At 46.1% G+C, this 26646-nt stretch overlaps 1 protein-coding gene across 7 annotated transcripts in view; it reads right to left on the reverse strand.

The window, feature by feature from the left end:
• Positions 1-3086: 3086 nt before the first annotated feature.
• LOC134928178 (uncharacterized) overlaps positions 3087-26646 on the reverse strand; it is a 193712-nt gene continuing 170152 nt past the window's right edge. For all 7 annotated transcript variants that reach the window (XM_063923611.1, XM_063923617.1, XM_063923615.1 and 4 more), the window contains 3 exons: positions 24953-26083; positions 5022-6560; positions 3087-4242 (listed from right to left, as the gene is read on the reverse strand). In XM_063923611.1, the coding sequence (XP_063779681.1) occupies positions 3554-4242; positions 5022-6560; positions 24953-26083 (3359 nt within the window). In that variant the 3' untranslated portion in view covers positions 3087-3553. The remainder of the gene's footprint in view (positions 4243-5021; positions 6561-24952; positions 26084-26646) is intronic.

Below are 26646 nucleotides of genomic sequence, written 5' to 3' on the forward strand. Positions count from 1 at the left end.
TGCCTCTTTCGTTAAACAACAGGGGGTTTTACTCCAGTCTTTTTGCCGTACCAAAACCGGATGGTTCAGTACAGCCCATCTTCAATCTGAAGGCTGTAAACCCTTATCTGCGGGTATTCAAATTCAAGATTAAATCCCTGCGAGCAGTGGTGTCCGGTGGAATTTCTAGTGTCCCTAGACTTCAAGGATGCTTACCTGCACATCCCTATGTGGCCCCCTCATCAGGCTTACCTCAGGTTCACCATCTTGGACAGCCACTTCCAGTTTCAGGCCTTACCCTTTGGTCTCTCCACAGCTCCAAGGGTGTTCACAAAGGTAATGGCGGAGATGATGCTGCAACTGCGCAAAATGGGAGTCAACATAGTCCCCTATTTGGACGATCTCCTGATAAAAGCAATGTCCAGGGAACGTCTTCTACAAAGCATCGACCTGACGACTCGCCTGCTTACGGATCATGGGTGAATCCTGAATTTTCAGAAATCTCGCCTGGAATCATCCCAACGACTTCAGTTCCTGGGAATGATACTGGACACAGTGTCTCAGAAGGTGTTTCTTTAACTGGACAAGGCCTTGACTATCCAAGCTATGGTCCGCTCAGTACTCCGGCCCCGCAAGGTCTCAATTCACCTTTGCATTAGCGTCCTGGGCAAGATGGTGACCTCATATGAGGCAGTCCAGTACGGGAGGTTTCAGCCTGTCCGTTTCGGCTGGATTTGCTGGACAAGTGATCGGGGTCTCATCTGCACATGCATCAGAGTGTAACCCTATCCCAGAGCTCGGATTTCCCTGTTGTGGTGGCTACAAATTAGTCACCTGGTGGTAGGCCGGAGTTTCAGTACCCAGTCTTGGATTCTACTGACAACGGATGCCAGCCTCAGGGTTGGGGGGCTGTGACCCAAGGGGCCCAGTTCTAGAGGAAATGGTTGAGTCAGGTATCTGCACTACCGATAAACGTCCTGGAACTCAGGGTGATTTACAATGCCCTTCTACAAGCTTCCTCTCGTACATAAACCGAAAGGGAGGAACAAGAAGCAGAGCAGCAACGCGAGAAGTGTCAAAAATACTACTTTGGGCGGAGGCCAACGCAAGGGCCGTCTCAGCCGTATTCATTCCAGGAGTGGACAACTGGGAGGCGGTCTTCCCCAGCAGGCACAACCTCCATCCGGGGGAATGGGGCCTTCATACTCAGGTGTTTCAACAACTAATTCACCGGTGGGGGTGTCCGCAGATAGACCTGATGACTTGTCATCTCAACAATAAGCTACGCCGTTACTGTTCCAGAACGAGGGATCCGCAGGCTGTAGCAGTGGATGTGCTGACGCCGCCGACCTCTTAACCATGTCTCTGGAAAAACCCTGGCCTCTGCCGCTTCTAAAGGACCTTCTTCAGCAAGGACCATTCGTCTATCCAGACTTACAGCGGCTACGTTTGACGGCTTGAAAGTTGAGAGGGAGATTTTAGCCAGAAAAGGTCTTCCCTCAAGGGTTATTTCCAATATGGTACAGGCCCGGAAAGTGGTTACGTCGAAACATTACCACCGTATCTGGAAAAAAAATATGTGAAGGTAGAAAGGTTTATCCCGTGGAATTTTGACTTGGTCGTTTTCTCCTATTCCTACAAGTGGGTGTGTATATGGGCCTACGGTTAGGCTCCATCAAAGTACAGATTTCAGCACTCTCTATCTTCTTCCAGAAACAACTTGCAATGTTGCCGGAAGTGCAGACTTTCCTAAAAGGAGTTCTTCATATGCAACCGCCCTTCGTACCTCCCATGGCTCGGCTCCGTGGGATCTCAATGTGGTTTTGTCCTTTCTTCAGTCGGACTGGTCTGAACCCTTACAAAGGGTAGAATTTAAGTTTCTCACTTGGAAGACTGTCATGCTGCTGGCGTTGGCATCTGCAAGACGTGTCTCTGAATTGGGGGCCTGCACTTGATAAGAGCCCGTACTTGATATTTCATGAGGATAGGAACTTAGGACTCGGCCTCAGTTTTTGCAGAAAGTGGTGTCAGCTTTTCACTTGCGGTGTTTGCTGACGCTTCAGTTGCCCCAGAGTCCTTGGACGTGGCGTGGGCTCTGAAGATTTATGTCTAGAGGACTGCTCGTCTTCGGAAATCTGACTTGCTGTTTGTCCTTTATGATGCCACGAAGATTGGTCATCCGGCTTCTAAGCAGTCCATTGCTCGTTGGCTCAGGCTGACCATTCAACAAGCCTATATTTCGCCTGCTCTGCCTTTGCCGACGTCTATTCAGGCCCACTCCACGAGATCAGTGGGCTCTTCCTGGGCGGCAGCCCGGGGTGTCTCAGCCTTACAGTTGTGCCGAGCAGTTATTTGGTCTGGTTCAAACACATTTGTAAAGTTCTGTAGGTTCGACACCTTGGCCAATGATGACCTTAAGTTTGGTCAGGCGGTTTTGCAGCGGTCTCAGCAGTCCCACCCGTTCTGGGAGCTTTGGGACTTCCCCACGGTACTAAAGTACATTCCCCAGTATCCACTAGGACGTTAGAGAAAATAGGAATTTAATACCTACCAGTACTTCCTTTTCTCGTAGTCCATAGTGGATACTGGGCGCCCGCTTCAGTGCTTCAAATTCTGCTTACCTGGCTAAGTGTATCTGGTTGATCCGCTGTTGTGGTCCCTTTTCTTTGCTGTCCTTTGTTGTAGTTGGTGATGCTATTCTCTGTTCCGGTTAGCACTCCTATTCTGTTATGGTTGTGTGTTGGCTCGTTGCCTCACCGCTGTTTCTATATGTGTCTATGTTTCCTTCTCTCATGGTATGTCCGTCTCCTCGGGCACAGTTTTCCTAGACTGAGTCTGGTAGGAGGGGCATAGAGGGGAGGAGCCAGCACACACTAAAGGTTTCTTAAAGTGCCAGGCTCCAGTGGACCCGATCTACACCCCACGGTACTAAAGTACATTCCCCAGTATCCACTACGGACTACGAGAAAAGGAATAACCAGTACAGTAGGTATTAAATTCCTATTATTTTGAAGGATTCTAATGCATTTGAACAGCCTGGTACCATTTTTGTGTTATTTATGCCCCAGATGATCAGATTTTGCTCTGTAACACTCTCGACAGAACTATTCTTTGTTTTTTCACAAATGCTTTATTTTCAAAGAAAGAAAGTGTACAGTCCACAGGTTGCAATAATCACAACAGCATGCCATCAGAAAAAAACAAGTTGTAGACATATGCTGAACAAGTGACACTAGGAGAATATAATGAACAGTTACATGTAACAACAGTTAGTAAGTGCATTAAAAAAGATCATAAGGGGCAAACCCTCAGAATGTAATGCATAAAGCACATTTATTATAAAGACATGGAATTTAAAGTAAAAGAAAAGAGAGAGAAACAAACATGAGATAAAGAGTAAACCTAGGGGTAATGGGGATGGTGTGGGAAAGATGCGAGTAAAGGAACTTGGAGATGACAAGTTCGCAGGGGTAGGGCAAGAGGCCAATTTCCAGATAATCTAAACCAAATGCATCTACCTAGCAAGGGTAACACTCTTATAATTAGGCAGAAGTATTCTTAAACAGATTGTGCTTTATTTATCCATTTTCAATGCCTCAGATGGTCTGTCATAATCTGCATCAATCGTATTCTGCTGAGCTGCCATGGAGTTTGCCACTGCAGTAGTAATGGCATCAGCCTCCACAATATTCAGTGCAGATCTTGCTTCACCAGTATGAGAGATAGAGTGGGTGCCAAGCAATCTTTGTAAATCCTCAACTCTAATCTTGACAGAGACATACACTGGAGCTTTTCGGGTGCCCACATCTGGCGCTTGTTTCAGAGGATCATGGGTATAGCGATCTGTGGCAGGTGTCTGCGGCATAATGTGATTGTTCCCTGAAGAGACAGCAGGTCCAGGAAGAGATTTCCCGTCATGTGCCTTTTGTACATCGTCACCAACCAGACTTTGAGGAAAAGCATTCACAGCTTCTTTGGCTTCATCAGCCCCAATATAAACTGGAGATGTGATTGCCATTGGCTGCACACTGGATGGTGGAAGCTGTTCCATACATGGATAGAGCTGGTATTCCCCGCTTACTTGTTTTGGCCCCGGAGAATATGTTGAATACATGGATCTGTCTAGGCGCTCTGATCTTGATAATTCCTCATTATTCTGGATAAAAACATTTGTTCTCTGTTTGTGTTTTTCAAGAGAGGTTTTTTGTTGGTTCAAATCAGCAAGTTCATTTATTGAAGACACGTTTACTGTTTTTTTCTCACCTAGAAGTAAAAGTTAATATTTATTTTAGTTACATATTACATTATGTCAGTGATAATTTTATATTCAATGTATGAATGCATTTTATTGTCAATAAAAATGAAGTAATCGGATTTTACCTTTCCAAAGTAATCTATTATCAATAGCTTTCCCCACATTTAGGGCCGATTCATGTTTGTAAGAAAAGGAAGCGGCTGTGCAATTCCATGTAATTAATATGCAGATGCAGCAGGAGGTGTCTGTAGGAGATAGTCACCTCCTGCATTTGGGGGGTGCGCACCCCGGGAGGCACGGTGAGATGCTAACAGCATCTCAGGGCTGCGATCGCCTCTGCCTGACTGACAGGCAGAGGAGGTTGCGGGGCAAGAGGGGGCGTGTCAATGGCGTTATAACGCCGTTGGTGGTGTGTGGTCCGGACAAAGCCGGCGTGACCAGACCGTTGCGGGGGTGGGGTGCAGCGGCTGTCTGACGTCACATGCAGCGATGCGACCCAGGACACAGCGGGTAGCCGCTTGCCAGCGCAGCAGTACAATGCTTTTGCACCCTTGCGGGGTGGTAGGGCCTGACATGCGGGGCGGACTGAAATGCAAGAAGCCAGACCTATTGTAAATCGGCAGCTCTGACAAAGCAGCAATATCTGTATATTTAGATGAACAAAGCATACTCAGAGGTAATAAAATTTTCCGCATTTTCTTACAAGTTTATAGATAATTTTGTTATTAGGGATCAACGTTTCACAGACTTTGTCTGTCCAGTATGTTCCCCTGCATCGCATTCGTACCTTCAGGTGACTCTGGAGTTCCACATTCACTTGAATCCTCTGCTATGTTTTTCTCAGTGACTTGCAGGGGGCTATAAAATCTTTTGGGAACATGATAAACAAGATGCTTCCCATACTCAGTCACGCTGAATGCTGGATGCTGCTGATGCACAGTAGATGGAGACTCCTTGTACAGAGGCTGCTGCTTGCTAACACATCGTGAGGGATCCGATACAGTTTGGGGCATTTGCTCCACTTTACTTGGATCATACTGAGAAGGATCCTGAGAAGAGACTGGAAGATCCGGTGATGTGCTTTGGTCACCTTCTGGTATAAAAAAAGTGACTCTGTGTTTTGGTCTTGTGTCACAATAGGCAGATGTTTGCTCCGCAATATACATTGTAGGCTCGGTCACACTAGTGGTAGCATTAATAATGTGCACCGTAGATGCATCCTCAGTAGGGATATATACAGTCTTATCAGACATTTCAGCTACTTGTCTGTTACCCTCTAATTGTACATTATATGAGGGAGTATATGGAACTGTAGGTGTTTGTGTCTCACAAGAACTTCTGTCACCTTGTGGTGGTGTCTGGGTTGCTGCCACATTATTGTATGATTGTGAGGTCACTATCTGTCTTGCTGTTAACATTGTTGATTTTAGATCCGTTGACAGCAATCCTGCAGAAACTGGTTCTGTGGTTATGTCTGCTTCAGGTAAATATTGTAAGGTACTGGAAACAATGATGTCAACAGGCCCAGACACAGTATTTTGGAGTGGCCCTCCTTCCACCTGAGCATCAGTGAGAACACCCTTCCTGAGTATTTCTTGTGGTGCAGTGGCGGTTACACAAGCCTGCTCATCGGACATTTCTGGTTCCTTTCTGTGTATCATTACAGGAGATGTGCTTCCTATAACACTTACTTTTTCCCCAGTATCTGGTTCTGTGGTTATATCTGCTTCAGGTAAATATTGTAAGGTACTGGAAAGAATGATGTCTACATGTCCAGACACATTATTTTGCAGTGGCCCTCCTTCCATCTGATCAGTCAGTACACCCCTATCAAGTGTTTCATGTGCTGCAATGGTGGTTACACAAGCCTGCTCATCGGACATTTCTGGTTCCATTCTGTGTATCATTAGAGGAGGTGTGCTTGGTATAACAGTAACTTTTTCACCAATGTATTCTGTTGTGAGTGGTTGTGTTGTAGGTAACACATGGTGTATGATCTGAGTAGTAGTTAAATAAGGATCATCATCACTTTGTCTCAAAGACACAGCCATCCCTGATCTTCTCTGCTCCTGTTGCTGGTATTGCTCACTTTCTGTACACCCTATTACTTCCGGTCCTGGACCACGATCTACTGATGGCTGCTCGACGTTTGGGTTTGATATAATCCGATGCAGTGGAAGCCTCTTAGTAGCTGCAGCCTGTCCAGGAAGAGAGTCTTGATGCATATTTCCTGCAATATGAGATGATGCTTCTTTTTCTAGAAATATGTTGTCAGAAATTTGGGGTTTTGGTTCTTCAACAGCCCCAGACTTTGGCCATGCATCCACTAGAGTTCATAAAAAAACAAACAAATAAAAAACATATACTGTATGTTAAATTCTATTAGATAAGACAGAGAATTCATGAATTGTAAATTCTTACCACAATATATAACAAATTCTTACTGCCTTTATATAACAGTTTTTCAGAAATAAATAATAGGATTTTGATAACCTACCGGTAAATCCTTTTCTCCTAGTCCGTAGAGGATGCTGGGGACGACATCAAGACCATGGGGTATAGACGGGATCCGCAGGAGACATGGGCACTCTAAAGACTTTTCATTGGGTGTGAACTGGCTCCACCCTCTATGCCCCTCCTCCAGACCTCAGTTGTAGGAACGGTGCCCAGGGAGACTGACATTTCGAGGAAAGGAATTACTTAACTAGTGGTGAGATATCTACCAACTCACACCCTCAACCATGCCGCACACATGGCATTCAACATAACACACACCAACAGGCATGAACTAATTGCAGCAACATGCTGAAACAAAGATAAATCAACTTGTGTAACTGTAATAACTAAACTGCAGGTAAAGTACGCACTGGGGCAGGCGCCCAGCATCCTCTACGGACTAGGAGAAAAGGATTTACTGGTAAGTTATCAAAATCCTATTTTCTCATATGTCCTAGAGGATGCCGGGGATGACATCAAGACCATGGGGTCTATACCAAAGCTCCAGTACGGGCAGGAGAGTGCGGATGACCCTGCAGCACTGATTGACCAAACTTTAGGTCCTCATCGGCCAAGGTGTCAAACTTGTAGAACTTAGCAAATGTGTTTGACCCTGACCAAGTAGCTGCTCGGCAAAGTTGTAATGCCGAGACCCCCCGGGCAGACGCCCAGGATGAGCCCACCTTCCTAGTGGAGTGGGCCTTTACCGACGTCTGTAACAGCAATCCAGCCGTAGTATGAGCTTGCTGAATCGTATTTCTAATCCAACGTGCAATAGTCTGCTTGGAAGCAGGACAGCCAATCTTGTTGCGATCATACAGGACAAACAGAGCCTCTGGTTTCCGTATACGAGCTGTTCTAGTAACATAGATTTTCAACGCTCTAACCATATCTAGAGACTTTGAATCAGTGAATGTGTCAGTAACTACTGGCACCACAATAGGTTGGTTTATGTGAAAAGCAGAAACCACCTTAGGAAGAAAATGTTGTCGAGTTTGCAACTCTGCCCTATCTTCATGGAAAATCAGGTAAGGGCTCTTGTGAGACAAGGCCCCCAATTCAGACACCCACCTTGCGGATGCCAATGCCAAAAGCATCACCACTTTCCAAGTGAGAAACTTCAACTCTATCTTTTGTAGAGGCTCAAACCAATCCGATTGAAGGAACTGCAATACCACGTTAAGGTCCCATGGTGCCACTGTAGGCACGAATAGAGGCTGGATGTGCAGAACCCCTTTCACGAAGGTCTGAACCTCTGGAAGAGAGGTCAATTGTTTTTGGAAGAACACTGACAAGGCCGAAATCTGGACCTTGATTGTTCCCAATCGTAGGCCCGCCTCCACACCATCCTGCAAAAAAAATGGGGAAAACGTCCTAAGTGAAACTCTTCCGAAGGAGCCTTCTTGGATTCACACCAAGACACATATTTTCTCCAAATACGGTGGTAATGTTTTGACGTTACTCCCTTTCTGGCCTGAATAAGGGTGGGGATGACCTGCTTAGAAATACCCTTCCTGGCTAGGATAAGGCGCTCAACAGCCATGCCGTCAAACGTAGCCGCGGTAAGTCTTGGTACACACACGACCCCTGTTGCAGCAGGTCCTCCTGAGGAGGAAGAGGCCGAGGATCTCCAATGAGTAACTGCTGAAGATCTGGGTACCAAGCCCTTCTTGGCCAGTCTGGGGCAATGAAGATTGCTTGAACCCTTGTCTTTCTTATGATCCTGAGTACTTTTGGGATCAGCGGAAGTGGAGGGAAAACATACACTGACGGAAACACCCACTGGGTCACCAGTGCATCCACTGCTATTGCTTGAGGGTCTCTCGACCTGGAACAGTATCTCTGAAGCTTCTTGTTGAGACGAGACGCCATCATGTCTATTTGAGGAACTCCCCAAAAACTTGTCACCTCTGCGAAGACTTCTTGGTGGAGGCCCCACCCTCCTGGATGGAGATCGTGTCTGCTGAGGAAGTCTGCTTCCCAGTTGTCTACTCCCGGAATGAATATTGCCGACAGAGCTTGTAGATGTTTTTCTGCCCAGCGGAGGATTTTTGTTGCCTCTGCCATTGCCGCTCTACTTTTTGTTCCGCCCTGCCTGTTTATGTATGCGACTGTTGTTACATTGTCCACCTGGATCTGCACGAGATGGTCTTGAAGAAGATGTACCGCTTGTTGAAGGCCGTTGTAAATGGCTCTTAGCTCCAGAACGTTTATGTGAAGGCAGGCTTCCTGTTGTGACCAACGTCCCTGGAAGTTTTCTCCCTGAGAGACTGCTCCCCAGCCTCGGAGACTTGCATCCGTGGTTACTAGGACCCAGTCCTGAATCCCGAACCTGCGTCCCTGTAGCAGGTGAGAGCTGTGCAACCACCACAGGAGCGAAATCCTGGTTTTTGACGACAGGATTATCTTTCTGTGCATGTGTAGGTGTGACCCCGAGCATTTGTCCAACAGGTCCCACTTGGAATACTCTGGCATGGAACCTGCCAAACTGTATGGCCTCGTAGGCCGCCACCATCTTCCCCAACAACCGAATGCACTGATGGATCGACACACTTGATGGTTTCAATATCTGTTTTACCATTTTCTGGATTTCCAGAGCCTTTTCCAGCGGAAGAAATATTCTCTGAACTTCTGTGTCCAGAATCATCCCGTGGAAAGACAACCTTGTCGTCGGTTCCAACTGTGACTTTGGGTAATTTATGATCCACCCGTGTTGTTGGAGTATTGACAGGGAGAGGGATATGTTTTGTAATAACTGCTCCCTGGATCTCGCCTTTATCAGGAGGTCGTCCAGATAAGGGATTATATTGACTCCTTTCTGACGAAGGAGGACCATCATCTCCGCCATCATCTTGGTGAATACCCTCGGCGCCGTGGAGAGACCGAAAGCTAACGTCTGGAATTAGTAATGGCAATCCTGAATCGCGAATCTCAGATAAGCCTGGTGAGGAGGATAAATGGGAACATGCAGGTAAGCATCCTTTATGTCCACCGACACCAAGTAGTCCCTCTCCTCCAGACTGGCAATCACCGCCCGAAGTGATTCCATCTTGAACTTGAACCTTTTCAGGAAGAAATTCAGATCTTTTAGATTTAAGATCGGTCTGACCGAGCCGTCCGGCTTCGGAACAACAAAGAGGCTTGAATAAAAACCCCGCCCTTGTTGTGACAACGGTACCAGGACTATGACCTGGTCTTGACATAATTTTTGGATTGCTGCTGTTACTGCTTTTCTCTCTGGCGGAGAAGCTGGCAAGGTCGATTTGAAAAATCGGCATGGGGGAACGTCTTGAAACTCTAGTTTGTATCCCTGGGATACTATTTGCAACACCCAGGGGTCCAGGCCAGATAGAATCCAATCCTGGCTGAAGAGTTTGAGACGTGCCCCCACCCGAGCGGCCTCCCGCAAGGGAGTTCCAGCATCATGCTGGGGATTTGGCAGAATTAGGGGTAGACTATTGCTCTTGGGAACCTGGAGCTGGTGTGGGCTTCTTTCCCCTTCCCTTACCTGCAAAGAAGGGGGAACCTCTCGTCTTTTTGTATTTATTGGGCCGAAAGGACTGCATTTGCGGGTGATAGTTCTTTTTTGCCGGTGCAGGCGCAGAGGGCAAAAATGTTGACTTACCTGCGGTAGCCGCCGAGACTAACGCATCCAGGCCATCGTCAAATAAGGCCTCACCTTTATATGGGAGAGCCTCCATGTTTCTTTTGAAATCTGCATCCGCGTTCCACTGGCGAATCCATAAGGCCCGCCTAGCCGATACTGCCATGGTAGCGGCTTGTGAACTCGAGTCCAATATCCTTCATTGCTTCCAGCATGTAGGCGGCAGCGTCCTTGATATTCCCTAACTTAAGGAGTATCTCATCTTTATCAATCGTGTCAATTTCTGATGACACGCTTTCTGACCATTTTTCAATAGCGCAACTCACCCATGCGCAGGCAATAGTGGGCCTGAGCAGTGTACCATTGGTAACATAAATGGATTTTAATGTCGTTTCCATTTTGCGGTCTGCCTGCTCTTTAAAAGAAGCCGTGCCAGGAGCAGGGAGAATTACCTTCTTTGTCAACCTGGAAAGTGCACTGTCTAACACAGGGGATGAATTCCCATTTTTTCCTGTCTTCAACCAAGAGAGGATAAGCTATGTGAATCCTTTTGGGAATACAATTTTTTTTATCAGGATTCACCCACATCCCTTCGAACAGAGCATTTAGTTCGTGTGAAGGAGGGAACGTGACTTTGGATTTCTTTTCCTTACATAAGCTTTCTCCTGAGGTACAGGAGTGCTTTCTGTAACCTCCAACACGTCCCTTATAGCCACAATCATATATTGTATACTTTTTGCCAATTTTATGATCTATCTCTCTGGATTCACTATCTTCGACACAAGAATCAGGAGCTAATGGTGTCCTGTCAGCCAGAAGCAGAGCCATGAAACTCTGAGGAAGTTGGTTCTGCTTCTGCCCCCTCAGTCCCACGAAGCAGGGAGTCTGATGCCAGCAGATCTCCCTGAAAATAAAAAACCTAACGTAAGTCTTTTCAGAGAAACTCAGTAGAGCTCCTCAGAGTGCATCCAGTCGACCTGGGCACATTTCTAAAACTGAGGTCTGGAGGAGGGGCATAGAGGGAGGAGCCAGTTCACACCCAATGAAAAGTCTTTAGAGTGCCCATGTCTCCTGCGGATCCCGTCTATACCCCATGGTCTTGATGTCGTCCCCAGCATCCTCTAGGACGTATGAGAAATACAGATATTGCTGAGTTGCTTGTCCTCTGCCCACAACTTCTACCATGCATGTAGCATAAAAACATCCGTTTACATGAATACTAATATTACATTTGTTGAACTGTAATACTGTATTTGTTCAAAGAATTCTTAAATCTATTAGGATAATTAAATCCGTTAAAAGCCCAGACCTGACCTGCCAGTTAATACCAACAATGCCCTATGAACAGAGAGAACGAGGAAAGGAGGAGAAAACCAAGCACATCAACAGATGGGTTGAGTATGTGTGACCGGCGGTCTCCACAATACCGATGCTGGGATCCCGGCTGTGAGAAGGCTGCAGTGTTGTTTTGGGCCTCCATTTGAAGGGTAACAGCTCATGCCAAATCCATGATAAAATGGTGGCTGTTTATGGTGATGAAAGTCCATCATATGACACTGTTGTGAGGTGGAAAAGAAACTTTAAAACTGGACACATGTCCCTCTCAGATGAGCCTTGATCTTGGAGACCCTCAATCACAGATGATCTTGACGCGTTGAATAAAGTGGAGGCTCTTGTCCTCGAAAACAGATGACTAACCTTTGAAGTGATCATGAAAGAAGTTGGTCTTAGTTATGGAAGAGTGCAGAAGATTATTCATGAGCAACTGCACATGTCTAAAGTATCATCATGGTGGGTTCCCACTTGCTGACTCCATTTCACAAGCAAACTCTATGTGAACCTTTGCAGCAGATGTTGACTCTGTTGGAGCAGGATGAAGAGAATTTCTTTGCACGTCTCATGACGGTGGATGAGTGCTGGGTCTACCTGTATGATCCAGAGACCAAAGAAATGAGCAAGGAGAGGAAACACTCCCACCCCCCCCTCCTAAAAAGGCTAAGGTGCAGAAATCCGCAGTGAAGGACATGTTGTCCATTTTTGGGACTGTCGTAGCGCAATCTGAAACGACTACCTTTCTGAAGGGTCAGGCATTACCAGCACATACTAATGCACCCTTCGGCAGAGAGATGCCATGAAAGAAAAACGCCATGGTATGATCAGCAAAGGTATCCGTTTCCTAGCTGACAATGTACTCGCGCATTCCGCCCAGGCATCCGCTGCGGACGCTGACAGGTGTGGCTATAAAATTTTCCCCATGCTCACTATTCACCTGATCTCGCACCCAGCGACTTCTATCTCTTCCCTGAGATGAAGAAGCCACTTCGGGGTAGATAACTTGGCAACACAAATGATGTCATTCTGGAAGTGGAACAGTGGTTCTCAAGGCAATCGCAGGATTTCTATAATGATGGGTTGCGGAAGGTCAAGAAATGCTGGCAGAAATGTGTGGATCTGCAGGGCGATTGCGTGAAGAAGACGTAAGTAAAAAAATACCACATTTAAGTTTCTATCTCATTCTGTTCATGGTGATAATTGAAACCTTATGACACCTCCTCGTATAATTAAAACCAATTACACTTATTATCTATAATGGTGCAATTCATATCCCATATCTGTGCTCCCATATAGTGTCCAGAAGATATTTGCAGTATATAAAGGGCTTACTGGATGTATTTCTCACCTCCTGATGTACTGTATAGAGTTCAAATTTAATGAAACCCAGTTGTAATCATCCATAGATCTAGACAACAGTTAATTACCCATTTGGCTTGTTGTTGAATTGTAGCCAGATATAGCTATTACTGGGTCACCCATAAAGCTGACAAGATTCTATATAAACTGGATCTGTGATTAGGTTTCGTGTACAGGTGTAACTGTATAAACGATGGAACAGTTACCAAAATTATAGACCAGAAATGTATATGATAATTTTATGTTTTTACTGCAATAATTTTGGGAAAAAACAATAGATGCATAAGTTTCCCTGGTGGTGCTCCCCTAGAGTCAAATGAGTATAGCAAGTTGAGAAAAGGTTTATCCATTTAAAGACACTGTGGTATTTGTTTGGACTGTGCTTCTACTTTACATATCACAAAAGGTAAGAGCATGGCTCGGGGTGCAGTCAGTTTACCGACTGTCAGGATCCCGGCGTTCAGAAGACCGACGCCGGAATCCCGACACCCGGTGATATATCAAAAGCTGGAATCCCGACACCCGCCAAGTATTTCCACTCGATTGGTGGGTCCACACCAACCAAGTGGGAATAGAACCTGTAGTGAGCCACTGGGCCCAATGTGTGGCAAGCGCAGTGAGCCCGGGACGGGACTTGTTGCTGGGATACCACTGTCGGTATACTGACAGCCGACATCCCGTCTGCCGGGATATCGTATGTATCCCCATGGCTCCTGTGCATATATGAATGAAGCCCAATAATCCTAAAGTGGAAAGGATATACGGTATATGTTACTGCAACAGATATAATAGGCTTCAAAGTAATATTGGAAACAATGAAACAAAAGCAACTAATACATTCTCCTGCTACTGGATTCAAAAATTAGTAGCAAAAACATTGTAACCATCAAAACATTAGTTTAGTCATGCTGATATGTGCGTATGTAATAATTGTTTCCATCAAGAAATATACTGTTTGTGTCAGAGTCAGACAGAAAAGTTTGGAAAAGCACACATAGGTCTCTGGTTTAGAAATCTGCCTCTTGGCAGGGAATGGTTAATGAGAGTTTCATAATCCCAGTACATGTGGTAAAAGATTAACCCTACATCTGCTGTCAGTTCAGAAATGAACTGATGAGAGTATAGATAGAGACCTAAACAGTATACTGCAAGATAATTTCTCTCTGTAGTGAGGGTTGTGTCTTAACATAAAATGACACTATATATGGGTGAAATAATATTTCTCCAAAATTATTGTAGAGTATATGACACATCCACAGACCGGATCACAGCCAAATATTAGAGCTCAATGGGTTACATATAGTGGGACAGGTATATTCAGAACAGGTTACAATATAATCCATAAAAACAGTAATCAGAGAAGGAAATGTAAAATAACCACCTAATAACTAATGAAATTGTGGGCTGTGAGGTTATGCGGGAGGGAGGGAGGGAAATGACCAGCTCAGTTTTAAGAGTATATCCAATTACCTGTAAAGAAACATCGGGCGTGAAAAACTGATGATTTTTGTGATTTTTCACCCATATTTTTTTTACAGGCTATCCAATTTGGTCGCCTGTAAAAAAAAAAAAAATTTTCTCACGAAACACTCCGGTTCATAGTAACTTGTGTGTTTCAGTAGAAACAGCAGGGCTGGTTGCAGGAATTTGGTTTCGCCTGCCTGAGGCAGGTGGACAAAATCCCAGATAAGCCACTGCTCACGCTAGCTTATCGGGGTTAACAGGAGAGCCTGCGGGATACAATTAGCCGCGTTAATTAACATCAGCTAATTGGATACCCCTATTAGACATGTTAAGTTTAAGAAAGCACTTGGACTTCCAGCAGCAGCGATAGCAGAGTTGGAGATATGAGTGAGGAGAGAGGAGGAGGGCCAGGGGAGGATACGTAGATCTGAGTATCATCAGCATAGAGATGATATTGGAGGTCAATTAGCTCATCTAAAAAGGACATATAGACAGAGAATAGGCGCAGTCCAAGAACAGAACCTTCGGGGACACTTAGGGGGATATTCAATTGTTTGAAAAGTTAGTTGGGTGTCTGTTTTTTCCTATCTAATAGACAGGGAAAAACAGACACCCAACCGACTTTTCAAACATTTGAATTCCCCCCTTACTGTTCGTTCAACTGGGGGGGGGGGGGGGGGGAGTGGAGTCATGAAAGGAGACAGACAAAAAATGGCCAGAGAGTAGGAGGACAACCAGGAGAGGGTAGTATCCACTAAGAACAAGTGAAAGAAGGATTTGCAGGAGGATAGTTGGCCCACAGTGTCAAACACAACAGAGAGGTCAAGGAGACTGAGCAGAAAGTAAGGGCCCTCGGATTTGGCAGCAAGTAGGTGATTGCTGTATTTTGTGAGGGCAGTTTCAGTGGAGTGAAGAAGATCGAGGCTAGACTGAAATGGGTTAAGCATGGAGTGGGAGGGAAGAAAGGCAGTAGGGCAGTTGTAGACAATAAACTCAAGGAAAAAGGGATAAGAGAGATGGGGAAGTAGTTGGAGAGAGTGTTAGGATCAAGGGTAGGCTTTTTAAGAATGGGGAGACAAAGGCATGCTTTAATGCAGAGGGGACAGTGCCTTATTAGAGGGAGAGATTGAAGAGGTGGGCAAGATGGGAATAAGCAGAAGGAGAAGTAACTTGTTGACATCATGCAATTTAAACAAGGAGTTCGAGTGCCGAAAATACTCGATCCATTCAGCATAGATACAAAAGAAGCAAAAGGGGGAATCCTGCCGTGTGTCCACAGGAAGAGACAAAACAACAATTTCCTGGTTAATGTAGAACTGAGAAACCACCTTTGGAAGAAAACCTAACTGGGTACACACGACCGCCATGTCATGGTGGAAAATTAGAAAAGGTACCAGACAAGATAGGGCACTGAAATCCAAAACCTGCTGAAATGGCTAGTAGGAATACCGTCTATCAGATAAGGCAACAGTGATCCGAGTCCAGAGGTTTAAAAGGGTGAGACTGAAGAGCCTAAAGGACCACACCAGATCCCTAGGTGAGGTCACAGGAAAAAGTCTGTACCTCATGAATGACTTTTACTTTGAGAGAATATAAATGCAGGCCCACATCCAATCCCAATATCTATAAGGAGAGATCCCGTGAAAGAAAAAATAGGATTTTAATACCTACCGGTAAATCCTTTTCTCTTAGTCCGTAGAGGATGCTGGGGACTCCAAATGGACCATGGGGGTATAGACGGGATCCGCAGGAGACATGGGCACTTTAAGACTTTAAAAGGGGTGTGAACTGGCTCCTCCCTCTATGCCCCTCCTCCAGACCTCAGTTATAGAACTGTGCCCAGGGAGACGGACATTTCGAGGAAAGAATTTATCAGTTAAACACGGTGAGCGTCATACCAGCTCACACCTCCAGCATGCCGCAGAACGTGGCATTCAAGAGAATACCAGCTGACGGCATGATTAAAAAACAGCAATACGCTGCCAGAACGGAACACAACCTGTGTGTACACATCACCAATAATAGCATAACCTATGCCACTGAATAACGTCAGCAATAGGCTGACTGAAAAGAAACACAGCATGTGTGTAACCCAACTAATAACTGCAGATACAGTACGCACTGGGACGGGCGCCCAGCATCCTCTACGGACTAAGAGAAAAGGATTTACAGGTAGGTATTAAAATCCTATTTTCTCATACGTCCTAGAGGATGCTGGGGACTCCAAATGGACCATGGGGATTATACCAAAGCTCCAGAACGGGCGGGAGAGTGCGGATGACTCTGCAGCACCGATTGACCAAAAATGAGGTCCATACCCGCTAGGGTATCAAACTTGTAAAACTTCGTAAAGGTGTTTGAACCCTACCAAGGAGCCGCTCGGCAAATCGAGAATGCCAGGACCCCACGGGTAGCCGCCCAGAACGCGCCCACCATCCAGGTAGAATGGGTCTTCACCGATCTCGGTAACGGCAATCCAGCCGTCGAATGAGCCTGCTGAGTCGTATCACAGACCGAGCGCGCAATAGTCTGCTTTGAAAGCAGGAGCCCCAATCCTGTTGGGAGCATACAGGATAAACAGAGCGTGTTTTCCTAATCTGAGCCATTCTGGCAACATAACTTTTCAAACTTAGACCATATCGAGATACATCAATGTCGCCCTGGTGGCAGTGACCATCGGCACCACAATAGGTTGGTTCATGTGAAACGATGAAATCACAGATTTGGCAGAAAGCGCTGACGAGTACTCAACTCTGCTCTATCTTCATGGAAGATTAAATAGGGGCTCTTGTGAGACAAAGCCGCTAATTCAGACACCCGCCTTGCGGATGACAAGGCCAACCACATGACCACTTGCCAAGTGAGGAATGTCCCCTCAACCGTATTGAAAAGTTCAACCAATGAGATTGCAGGAACTGCAACGTACGTTAAGATCCCGTGATGCCACAGGGCACAAGGGAGGATGGATGCGTAACACTCCTTTTACGAAAGTGTGACCCTCTGGAAAGGAGGCCAATTGATTTTGGAAGAAACCCGATAAGGCTGAACTGAACCGTAATCGAGCCCAACTTAAGACCTGCATCCACACGATCTTGTAAGGAAGGAATGGAGAAAACGACCCAATTGGAATTCTTCCGTAGGAACATTCTTGGATTCACACGAACACACATACTTTCCCCAGAATTGGTGGTAAAGTTTCAACGTAACTTCTTTCTGCCTGAAGAAGAGTAGGGATGACTTCACTGGGAATACCCTTTCCGGTTGGGATCCGGCGTTCAACCTCCAAGCCGTCAATGGAACCCGCGGTAAGCCTTGGAACCCACATGGCCCCTGCTGTAACCGATCCTCTTGCAGAGGAATAGATCAGGGATCTCCTATGAGTAATTCCTGAAGGTCCAGGTACCAGCCCTCCTTGAACAGTCTGGAAGAACGAGGATCACCTGAACCTTTTTCTTCCTATGATCTTTTAGTATCTTTGGAAAGATTGGAAGTGGAAGGAACACATAGACCGACCGAAAACACCCACGGTGTCACTAGGGCGTCCACCGCTAACTTAAGGGACCCTCGACCCTGAACAAAATCTCCGAAGTTTCTTGTCGAGGCGAGACGCCATCTTGTCTAGTTGCGGAATTCCCCAAACATGTCACTTCTGTGAAAACCGCTTGATGAAGACTCCACTCTCCTGAATTGAGAACGTGTCCGCCGAGGAAGTCTGCTTCCCAGTTGTCCACTCTTGGAACGAACGTCTCTGACAAAGCGCGTAAATGTTTTCGTTGCTCAGCGGAAAATCTCTCTGGCTTCTGCCATTTCTTCTTCGGGTTTTGTTTGTAGAAAACCGATATAAACGGCCCTTAAAACTCTAGACCGTTAATGGGATGACCAGTATCCTAACTTGACACCCGTCCTTGGGGAGAATCACGCCGCCGCCACGGGAGTGATATTCTGGTCTTGAAATCATGATCATCCCAGGTGGAAACCGGACCACTCGTCCAACAAATTCTGCTAAAACTCTGGGATGCAAGCTGGCCACTGAATGGCCTCGTAGGCCACAACCCCATTCAAGTAACTGAATGTATTGATGGATTGACACTGTTGCAGGTCTGACCAGCCTTTGAATCCTCAGAGCTCTTTCCACTGGAAGAAATTAATATTGGCCAAACCGACCCCCACGTCGTAGGTACCAACCGGTTTTCCGCTAAGTTCTGTTGTTGCAGAACTGTCAGGGAGAATGCAACGTTTTTCTCCATTTTGCTTCATGATCTCTCCGTAATCCGGAGAGCGAACCAGTACAGAATACTTCTGACTCCTTACCCTCGAAGGAAAAACCCCTCATACCGCCATCACTCTGGTGAAATGCCAGTCCTGAATCGGAACCTCATGTAAGCCTAACGCGGGACAAACTTAATTAGACCTCCTTTCGCCTTTTTCAGAGTGGAGAAACCTGCCATGAGAGATTCCTTCATGGATCTCGAGTAGGAATTTTGAGTTTTCAGATATTGGATTCGAAAGGGCTCGAACCATCCGGCCTTGGAAAGACAAAAAAGCTTGAAGAACAGCTTCTTCTTTTTTTTTTTTTGTGTGACCGGGACAGCAGGACAATGACCTGATCCTGACACAACTCTCGTATTGTGTCACATACTACCTCCCTGTCCGGAGGAGACTCTGTAAGGTCTATTTGAAAAAATCGTTGAGGGGAAACGTCTGAACCACTCCCGTATGTTCCCCTAGGGATGCTATCCTTAACTCACTGGTCCATGTCCTTTCCAGGGCTGACTGAAGAGTTTCAGACGCGGGCCCATCGGTGTGGGCTCCTGCAAGATAGCCCCAACGTCCTGCGGTGGACCTGGCAGAAAACATAGGATGAATTCTGCTCCTGTGAACCTGAAAACAAGGTAGCTGACCTCTTACCTCCTTTCACCCTCCTTTTCCTGCAAAGAAAAGGGGAATCCTTATCCATTCAGTCGAAATGACTGCATCCTACAAGAATGCGTCATTCACCTTAGTGAAGTAACCTAGGGCAAGAAGGTAGACTTACCAGTGGCATCCGCCGCGAGCATATTCACAAAGCCATCACCAAACCAGGCTTCACTTCCCCAGGAAAGAGACTCCATCTCATCTCGGAGTCAGCAGTAGCAACCGTTTAGTGAATCCACAACGCCCTCTCAACCGAGACCGCCCTGGACTTGGCTCGCGAACCCAAGAGTCCCCGGCAGTATGCTACCATGTTCTAGACATGATCCAACTTAAGGAGTATCCCATTTCTCCCCAGGGTAATTATATCAGATGACAAGGTAACCGACCATTTCCGAATACAAGCACTCCCCCATGCGCATGTAATGCAAGTATAATCAACGTATATAATTAAAATATCACTTAGCTTCCTGTATAAGATCCTCTGTGACAGGGCCCCATGCCGGGCAGGGGTTGACTCTCACTTTATTCTATCCACGGCGGGAAAAGAATAACACTCAGCCTCCTTGTGAGGATCCGAAGCCATCTTGTCACAGCTGACCTTGAGTATTTCAACAGAGCGACCAGCACATGAAAAGGAATAACTTTACTTCAGTATTCACTATAAAGTTTATATATATATATAAATTTGCCCATTTATATACACACATATATCACTGTATATATATATAACTCATATATATATACCTAGTGACGTTAATACGTTCTTAATGTGTGTGAAACATGTAATGAACGCTGATTTGTGGATCTAATCAGGAAACTTTATGGTCGACATAAGAATTATTATTCGTGTCGATATCAGGGCGTAGCAACTGGGCAAAATAATATTTTTGCGACCCCGAGGGGTCTGAGGGAAATATCTATTAAGAATAATACACTCTCCACAGATATTACTACGTCTGTGCAACTGTACCATATATATATATATATATATATATATACGTACAGGTATAGCTTTCTGAAAAGCATCACATTATCATGCAATGTTTACCCAGTCAGATTTGTTGGTGCCGACAAGGTCACCCACACACGTCTGTATGTCCCATATAGTTTTCTCTTGTGAAAAATATACATCTACTGACATGTTGCTACTTATTTTGATGAACCAAGTATCATCAGGCGTCGGCGGTGCCGACTGAGACATTTTTGACAGAGTACTCAGCCGTAGACATGCCAACACGCATGTACTAAACACCCACCGACATTACACTGATTATTATATGTCAGGGAAACACAGAAGACGTTTTTCAGCTCTATTACACTATATTCCTTATATATTGTGCTTTTCTTATACATATAACACACTAAACCACTGTGCCCCCCCTTGTTTTTCACTGTGATATCATCAGCAGTGCTTTTGGCAGGGCCAGCGTCTCTGTGAGGAGAAAATGGCGCTATGTAGAGCTGTGAGGGCTAAGCCACGCCCCCTTAATGGCGCGCTTCAGCCCTGCTATTTTTTAGCTTTTTTACCCTGGCGGGGGTCTGTATACAGTGCCTATGCACTGTATACCTCTTGTGCCAGCCTGATATGGAGGTTTTATTGCTGCCCAGGGCGCCTCCCCCCCCCTGCGCTCTGCACCCTTGTAGTGTCGCTTGTGTATGGGAGCAATGGCGCGCAGTGCGGTACCTCTGAAGACTGAAGTCTTCTGCCGTCTTTATGAAGTCTTCTTTGCTTCTTTTACTAACCCGGCTTCTTTCTTCTGGCTCTGTGAGGGGGACGACAGTGCGGCTCCGGGAACGAGCAGCTAGGATATACCAAGTGATCAGACCCTCTTGAGCTAATGGTGTCCAGTAGCCTAAGAAACAGAGCCTTTGAACTCACAGAAGTAGGTCTGCTTCTCTCCCCTCAGTCCCACGAAGCAGGGAGCCTGTTGCCAGCAGTGCTCCCTGAAAATAATAAACCTAACATAAAGTCTTTTCAGAGAAACTCAGGAGAGCTCCCCTGTTATGTGTCCAGTCTCTCTGGGCACAGAATCTAACTGGAGTCTGGAGGAGGGGCATAGAGGGAGGAGCCAGTTCACACCCCTTTTAAAGTCTTAAAGTGCCTATGTCTCCTGCGGATCCCGTCTATACCCCCATGGTCCATTTGGAGTCCCCAGCATCCTCTAGGACGTATGAGAAACACAAATGATGAATCAAACTTCTGTGACACTCAACAAGCAAAGAAATCACGCCACACTAAGTGGCAAGCCCTGGCAGACACTGACTTCCTGGCACAAAGCATCATGTGGACAACAGCATCTGAGAATCCCCTGGCCTTTAGGGCTGTTTCAAGAATCACTTGTCTGTATGTGACCAGTTTTCTGCGGTAAGATACTCCAACTGCACAGAATAGGGAAAGGATACATATTTTTTCTTCTTACGTTTGAATTGGGACAAGACCTGAGAAGGAGGGTCCTCTGAGTCATTAATAAGGAGTGTGGATTTAACCATGGCAATTAAGGCAAGGCTAGAGTGGTCCTCCTCTTGAACGGAGGACATTTCCATGCCAGAATCCTTGACCCCTTCATCCTCATAAGAAAACACCTCTGAGCCTGACTCATACCCAGATGCAAAGGAGTATGAAGGTGTTGTTTGGGAGAATATTAGTTGCAAGGTCTATCTGCTGCAGGAAGAGGGAAACATGCCAAGGCCCTTCACAGAGGTTCAATTTAAGACTGCGGAGGTGCACTAGGTAAAGTTGAGGGCCCTGTAGAAGAGTGTGCAGGGATGGCTTGGGCAAGGCTAATTGTCTAGCCAGTTCAAGCATCGTCTGAGACAGGGTGGAGGCCCATGCCGGCTCTGCCACCTCCAATCCCAACTGCTGCGCATCAACATATCACACATCACAGAGGCTGCGTGACCCTGAGCAGCACTAGAAAACATTTCCTGCCTTTTTATGCAGGAGAGATATTTTTGTATTGAAGCACTCTTGAACAGTAAGACCTACCCTTAGTAGACATTTTAACAAACAATAAAAATTTCCAGTGAAGGGCACTTGAACTGGCCTGTGTGGAAATATCGTAGACTTGGGGGAGGAAGGGGTATAACTCTAATTGTGCCCAGGTCAGCACTTAAATGATTAATGGAATTGGGAAGACGCTGACTTAACAGCTATAATGATAGCCTGCTGCATTGTCTCTATCAGCTCATCTTTTATCACAGGCTGAGCATCAGTGGTCAGGGTAGTGTGTGCTGAGCTCTGATTGGAGGAATTATTATCTCTGTATAGCACTGTACAAATTTTGGGTTGTCAAGTGGACAAACTGTAATGAACTGCGCACTACAGTATATTGGGGCTAATTCAGTAATGATAGCAAATTCTGCTAATCGGCAGAATCTGCTATCCTTTCCCTAGCATGCTGGGGGCCGCCCATCGCTGGGCAAGGCCGCTCAGCATGCTTACTGGAGCCCCTCCCCCCCCCTTCAACAAGCAGAAATTGTGAGTACTCGCAATTTCTGCTTGTTAGCAGAAATACTGGAAGCCTCCTGCCGCGCCCGCAGGAGACCCGCCGTCTTCTCCCTGATCACGGCGGCTGCGTGAGACGTCACGCAGCCGTCGTGATCACACCAACGCCAGGCCCCCGTTCGTCCGACTCCGCCCCCCGTTCACGCCGCACTGCCTGCCGCAATGCTCCGTCTCCTCCCTGGAAATGGAGAGTTGCCCCACACCCCCCTGCGATCACCTCAGAGGCGAACGCATTTTCTGCGGCCCCCTGTAAAAAGTGGGGACGCATGCGCAGGACGAGCGCTGCGCAAGCACCCACGGGGCAATCGTAAAAATTACGGTTGGATCGCGTTTACATACTCTGGACAAACCTTCAGATGCTTATTCTATTCCACAGGTTCTCAAACTCGGTCCTCAGGACCCCACACGGTTCATGTTTTGCAGGTCACCTGTAGATTTTTAAAATGTGACAGTTGGTGATACTCAGTGCAGCTGTTGGGTGACATGGAAAACGTGAACCGTGTGGGGTCCTGAGGACCGAGTTTGAGAACCACTGTTCTATTCTATATGAAATTATTTCCCAGAATGCTTCCTGTCTCCAGAGCCAGTAATAAGAATCAAAAGTGTTATCAAATAAAAGTGCAGGTACTGCGTAGCGCTTTGTACACTACCATCAGAAAACAAAGCACTGGGTACCCTGTACAGGCACTGCACATGGACTACATCTGCATACTGGCAGATAACTGATGTACAGTATGGCTGCTGTCTCTTTTCATTTTTTTTTTTTTGCCGTCTGATTGGTATGTGGATAACTGGTTTCTCTTCCCTGTTATAAATAGCTGACATCATAAAAATAGATATTAAATTGAAAAAGACTGAAGACTGAGAATACTGCAGTGTTATCACGTAGGTCACTAACAATGAAGAAAATAGTGATCGGATTTTATATATTCTAAGCAATCTTTAATCAACAGCTTTCCCTACATTTAGTATGAATCCCTGAAAACAGTTCTCCCACTGATTTGTTGTCAACTCTAAAGCCTATTTTAAATACCTGAAATACAAGATGTAAAAGTCAGACTTACTGGGGGTCATTCCGACCCGATCGCTCGCTGCAGCCGAAGGCCGTTGTTTCCCTGCGATCGCCTCTGCCTGATTAGCAGGCAGAGGAGGTCGCTGGGCGGGAGGGGGCAGCACTACGGCGTTTGGCCGCCGTTATGGGGACTGTGCGGGGGGGCGGGCCGCAGCGGCTGCGGGCCAGGGAGCAATGAGTAGCTCCCGGCCAGCACGCTAAAGCTGCGCTGGCCGGCCACTACTCCTAAAGTGCAAAAGCATCGCCTCTGTGCGATGCTTTTGCACTTCTGCGGGGAGGGGGGGGGGGGGGGGACCGGCACTGACATGCGGGGTGGGATAGCCCTATGCTGGGCGTCCCCCCGCATGTCTATTGTCATGATCGCAGCCCCGCAAAATTTTGCAGGGCTACGATCAACTTGGAATTACCCCCTTGGTGTGTACACACCGTGAGATTTTTTTCTTACAATTCTGACTATATAGTCATAATCGTAAGAAAAGTTAGTGCAGATCGCAAGGTGAAAGTCACCTTGCGTTCCCGCTTCAATGCTGATGCGCGGTCCCGCGCGGTCGTCATCGCAAGAATAGATAGACTGTGCAGGCAAGTAAATTTTGACTATCTCTATAGAAGAGATAGTCAAAATTGACACTTAGCCAAAATCGCACATAGTCAGTATCGCAAGCACACTGATTATGTGCTTGCGATACTGACTATGTGCCGACCTAGCCCCTGTCGCATAGTGAGAATCGGGCATAGCCCGAATCTCACCGTGTGTATGGGCCATTACTGCAAATAGGGCAGCTCTGACGGCAGCAATATCTGTACATATAGAAGAATAAATCCTACATACTGTACTCAGAGGGAATATTTTTCTTTAAAAACAAAAAAACAAGGCAAAAGCGTAGTAACATTTTCAGCTTTTACTTTAAGCTTATAGATAATTTTAAATGTAATCAAGGATGAACATTTCACAGAATTATATACTACCCTTACTTTTACTGTCCAGTGTGTTCCCCTGCATCGCATCAGTACTTTCAGGCGACTCTGGAGTTGCACATTCATACGAATCCTCTTCTATGCTTTTCTCGGTGACTTGTAGTGGGCTGGACAATCTTTTGGGAAAATAAGAAACAAGGTGCTTCATATATTTACTCATTTTGAATGCTGGATGCTGCTGATGCACAATAGATGGAGACTCCATGTACAGAGACTGCTGCTTGCTTTCAGGTTGTGAGGGACCCAATATACTTTGTGGCATTTGCTCCACATCAAATGGATCATACTGAGAAGGATCTTCAGAGGAGACTGGCAATTCTGCTGATGTGTCTTCGTCATCTTCTGGTATAAAAAAAGTGACTCTGCTTTTTGGTCTTGAACCACTGGAGGTAGATGGCATTTTATGTGTTTGTGTCTCACGAGATATTTTGTCACATTGTGATGGTGTCTGGGTCGCTGCCACATTGTACGATTTTGAATTTAATCTCCGTCTCTCTGCAAACATTGTCGATTTTAGATCCACTGACAACAGTCCTGCAGAACCTGGTTCTGTGGTTATGTCTGCTTCAGGTAAATTTTGTAAGGTACTGGGAAGGAATTTGTCAACATGCTCAGTATTTTGCAGCTTAGAAATAAGTATTTTTTGCTTTGCAATGGTGGTTACACAAGCCTGTTCATCAGACATTTCTGGTTCCATTCTGTGTATCATTAGAGGAGGTGTGCTTGGTATAACAGTAACTTTTTCTCCAATGTTTTTTGTTGTGAGTGGTTGTGTTGTAGGTAACACATTGTGTATGATCTGTGTAGAAGTTAAATAAGGGTCATCATCACTTTGTCTCAAAGACACAGCCACCCCTGATCTTCTCTGCTCCTGTTGCTGGTATTGCTCACTTTCTGTACACCCTATTACTTCCGGTCCTGGACCACGATCTACTGATGGCTGCTGGAAGTTTGGGTTTGATATAATCCGATGCAGTGGAAGCCTCTTAGTAGCTGCAGCCTGTCCAGGAAGAGAGTCTTGATGCATATTTCCTGCAATATGAGATGATGCTTCTTTTTCTAGAAATATGTTACCAGAAATTTTTGGTTTTGGTTCTTCAGTTGCCCCAGACTTTGGCCATGCATCCACTAGAGATCATAAAAAAAGTATGTTAAAGTCTATTAGATAAGAGAGAATGTATGAACTTTAAATTCTTACTGTCATAATATATGTGCCATCAGGGGTTGGTATTGGGATCCCGACGGTTGGGATGCCGGCTGTCAATATACTGACAGCGCCATCCCGCTGTTGAAAATACCAGCATACATGAATTAACTAAGCTAACGCTGATCCCTAACCCACCTTTCCCGCAACTTAAACCTAACCCTCCACCCCCCCCGCAGCCTAACCCTCACCTTGACTCCCCACAGCCTAAACCTAACCCTCCCACCCACGCAGCCTAACCCTCCCCCTTCCCGCAACCTAACCCTAACCCTGTCGCCTAAACCTAACCTCCACCTCCCGCAGCTTACATCGCCGGCGGCCCACGTAAGCAACGTTCGTTAACCCGGCTGTTGGGATTCTGGCACTGGGAAAGTGATCAATGTCGGAATCCCAGCGCCGGCATTCCCAGTAGTGTCGGGATTCCGGCGTTAGTATTTCGACTGCCGTGATCCCAACTTCCTTTGGTAATGTCTTGCCATCCATTACT

This window comes from Pseudophryne corroboree, chromosome 5 (genome assembly GCF_028390025.1).
Source record: "Pseudophryne corroboree isolate aPseCor3 chromosome 5, aPseCor3.hap2, whole genome shotgun sequence".
Classification (NCBI taxonomy): domain Eukaryota; kingdom Metazoa; phylum Chordata; class Amphibia; order Anura; family Myobatrachidae; genus Pseudophryne; species Pseudophryne corroboree.